Source organism: Microtus ochrogaster, unplaced genomic scaffold (genome assembly GCF_000317375.1).
Source record: "Microtus ochrogaster isolate Prairie Vole_2 unplaced genomic scaffold, MicOch1.0 UNK3, whole genome shotgun sequence".
Taxonomy (NCBI): domain Eukaryota; kingdom Metazoa; phylum Chordata; class Mammalia; order Rodentia; family Cricetidae; genus Microtus; species Microtus ochrogaster.
The window spans coordinates 17,539,213-17,543,312 of NW_004949101.1; the positions used below are offsets into that span (position 1 = coordinate 17,539,213).

The window sequence follows — 4,100 nt, forward strand, 5'->3', positions numbered from 1 at the left end:
TCTGAGCTGCTTCAGAGAGGCAGAGCTCAGCAGAATCCCTAGCAGAGCCCCTCTGACCGTTGAGCTGCCTGCAGGCTGTGCAGTGAGCGCCAGCTGTCGAGCTTCTGTGAGTTGCCATCCACTCTGGGGTGGGTTTTGGTGATGCAGCTGTCTTTGAACCATTTCTACTTCTGTTCGTAGCCTTGCAGCCGTACTCCCATACGTGATCCTAATCAACTCACTGGTCCACATAGTCGGACTTCGGTGCTGTTCTTAGGGGGTAGACGTTTGCTCACATTTCCCCAGGAACAGTGCCATGAAACACGCGATAATGGTGGCCACAGCGACCCAACAGTTGTAACTAATACATGCAATGACCAACTTCTTTCAGCTAGACCCCCCCCTCCCCCCCGCTAAAGTTTCTGGAACTTCCCAAAGATGATGCCAGCAGCTGGGGACCAAGGCTTCAATAGTGGTCCTTAGGAGCCACTTCATATCCAAGCGTAACAACACACTCTCCGCTTTCTGAGAAGTTCAGACCCCAGAGCTCTTAGATAGTTCCAGCCAGCCAGGCTGGTTTCAAGTGCCCTGAACTCCTTAGTCCTAGCCAAGTAGCTCTGAGGCGCATTGTTGCCCGGAAAGACTCATAGCAGACACATCCATAACAGAGATAACACATCCTCCACCACCCCCACTCCCTGATAAATGACTTACATTTGACCCTGTCTTAGGGTCTACTTCTGGGGAATCCAAACTAAGAGAGTAAAATGGGGAACCCTGTCCAGAAAGCCTCAGCTGCTAGGAGACGTTCCCACAAGGCAGAGCCTGGGCCCTGGGTAACTTACAACATCAGCAGGATGGCTGGGATGATCAGGCCCGGATTGGCAAGGAAGGCAAAGATCTTGCCCAGGAACTTAGGAAAATCGTTCTCGATGGTCTCGTGGAGGACGTCGTACATTCTGTTTTTCCCACTAGAAAGAGGAGATGACACGTTGTGGCATTTGCCAAGATCCTGTGGCACACACAGTCATGTCCATGACCCCATGGCTACAAAGCTGCCCCTCACTGCTTTTCTGAGAGAACCAGAGCTCTGCTCCAAACGGACCGAGAAAGAAGATCCCACGAGGAGCTGCCGTTCTGCTCAGGACAGACAGCTGGGGCTGGCTGTATAGCACTCACTAGCTTCCTGCCCTCAGGAACACACGAACTCTCAAACTACACCGCTCGTCTGTGCTTGACACCTCTTCAGCCAGAAAAAAGTGGATTTTCTCACATATTCTTCCCTTTTAGGGGACAGGCTCTTGTCACGCTCCCGGTCTATTCCTGAGCTCCTAGGCTGGAGGATGCTTCTACCTCAGTCCCTGGCAGCTGGACCCTTACACACACATCTCTGTGACAGGAGAAATGGTCCATGATTTAGTTACAAGACAAACATGGAGTCCTCTGGGCTCCTTGACCTGGAGGCAGCCCTCCTAAGATTAGTGTGGAAACCTCACAGCGCCTCTAGAGCACACCTGCAGTGTTCTTCCAACCAAGAAGCTGCATTGCCCCAAGGTGGGCTTCCGCACCATTTACCATAATAGGTTCTTTTCCTTTTATTTTTTTTTTTTAGAATTATTGTGAAGACTGATTCCAAAAATGCTCTCCAGGGACACCTGGATACTGGTGGCACTTAAATGGTAGTTTTGATGCTATGAAGTAGACTTAGGAATTTGAAGATTCTGGTTGAAATTCTTTTGGGGGGTTTCGAGACAGGGTTTCTCTGTGGTTTTGGAGCCTGTCCTGGTACTAGCTCTCGTAGACCATGCTGGTCTTGAATTCACAGAGATCCACCTGCCTGTGCCTCCTGAGTGCTGGGATTAAAGGCATGTGCCATCGCTGCCCAGCTATAGAACACCATGAACTATCTATCATCTATCCTATCTGTGTATGCATGTATGTATGTATCTAGATATCTATGTATCTATCTACCTTTTTTGTTTTTTGAGTCAGGGTTTTTCTGTAGCTTTGGAGCCTGCCCTGAAACTTGCTCTGTAGACCAGGCTGTCCTCCAACTCACAGAGATTCACCTGATTCTGTCTCCTAAATGCTGGGATTAAAGGAGTGCGCCACCACCACCCAGATCTGTCTGTCTGTCTGTCCATCCATCTATCATCTTATTGTTTTAAAGATTTCTTTTTGTTTATTTATATATACATATACTATATAGACACACCAGAGGAGGGCACCAGATCTCATTACAGATGGTTGTGAGCCACCATGTAGTTGCTGGGAATTGAACTCAGGACCTCTGGAAGAGCAGCCAATGCTCTTAACCTCTGAGCCATCTTTCCAGCCCTTCATCTATCCACTTTTCCTGTGTATATGTATGTGTGTGCCTGTGCATATGGAGGTCTGTGGTTGACGTCAGGAGTCTTTCTCAATTGTTTTTCCACCTTATTGGAGACAAGAGTCTTTCAAACCCAGAGCTAGCCAATATGGTTAGTCTATCTAGCCAGCTTTCTCAGAGAATCTTCTGGATTTTCCTTCAGAGGCTGGGATTCCAGGGGGGAAGCCACACTTACCCAACCTTTATGTAAGTTCTGGGAACCTGGCTTATGCAGCAAGCACTTTAGTAGCCGAGGTGTCTCCCCTTTCTCTTTATGACTGCATTCATGTCCTGGTTCTTTTCACAAGAGTTGTACCATCAAATGTGACTACTAAGATAATTATAAAAATTAATTAAAGTGCAATTTTGAAATTCTGGGTTTTTAAACATATATTTCGGGTGTCTGTCCACAGTCCCGTGGTGAGGAAGACAGCATTAGAAGAGTGGCGACGGGGTGCTCTCGGGACCACAGGGCTTTCTACTGCACGGGCTGAGCCTTCATCTCTGGAGATGTGCTCCGAGTCCCCTCCTCTCTATAGGCAACAAGGCACAGTGCTCATACAGTCAGAGGGCTCCGTGAAGTCAGCAGGTGTGTGTCATACAGTGCTGTAGTCAGCAGCTTAGTTTTCTCTGTGCAAAGATCAGATTGACATATAATGCCACAGGGACAGATCAGCTTGTCACCCTCAAGCTAAAATAGTTTTCTTTCTTTCTTTTTTTCTTTTGATATTTTTAAGTGGTTGGAAAAAATCAAGTATAATATCTTATGACATATAAAAACTGAAGTATGATTTTTTTTTTTTTTTTTTTACATTTCAACGTCTATAAACTTCTACTGGAACACAGCCGTGCTCATTCATTGGTAGAGTGTATATGGCTAAGCTAGAATGGCATTATATCACATATGATATACTGGTATATATTATCCTATAACAGCAGAGCCATGCAGTTGCATCAGAGACCATATGTGGCTATTTCATTGCTTGGCACTGTAGTGTTGGATGCCAGTAGTCCCAGCATCTAGGAAGCTGAGGCAGGAGGATTGTACAAACCTAGCCTGAGCTATGCAAAGAGGCTCTGTCAAAAAAAAATCAATCTGCAACATTTCAGTTATGACATTTCAGGTGTCATGCATATCACTATGTCATGACATTTATTTTTTTATTATCAGTACATGCTTATTGTGCAAAAATAGTAAAAAAAAGAGAACTTCATATAGTATGCTCTTAAGTCAAAGTTGAGTGTTCATTATTTTGTCTTTGAAGTGTGAGTGTGGTGGCTGCTACAACAGTTAGTACACATGGATTAGCATAATATGCGTGGACGGTGTTACAGCCCTGGAGGCCAGAAGTTTGAAATGGTTTCACTGGGTTAACCTAAGCTGTTGACTGGGCCACAGTCCCCTGAGGGAGGCCACAGAGGTGGGTATGCCTTGTGTCCTTGGCTGAAGTCCCCTTCTTTCATATGTAAAGCCAGCATCTGGGATTTCCCAAAACTTTCTCTGCTGTCAAGTCACCTGCTTTCTGTTCTCCTTTGATGGAGACTTCCATTTGCTACTTAACCCCTATGGCTGCTATCATTCATGATAGAAATTAAGGTGTGAGCAGATGCGTGAAGAAGAGACTTTATAACAAATTCCTCTTAATCATCTCATCCAGTTCCATGAGTGAGAACGCGCTCATGACCATGATTGGTAGACCAGTTCCATGAGTGAGAATGCGCTCACGACCATGATTGGTAGACCAGTTTCATG

The 4,100-nt window shown here is 45.9% G+C and overlaps 1 protein-coding gene across 1 annotated transcript in view; it reads right to left on the reverse strand.

The window, feature by feature from the left end:
- Tmc2 (transmembrane channel like 2) overlaps positions 1 to 4,100 on the reverse strand; it is a 52,368-nt gene that overhangs the window by 7,454 nt on the left and 40,814 nt on the right. Inside the window, exon 16 of the mRNA XM_005365627.1 lies at positions 825 to 950. Coding sequence (XP_005365684.1) covers positions 825 to 950 — 126 coding nt within the window. The remainder of the gene's footprint in view (positions 1 to 824; positions 951 to 4,100) is intronic.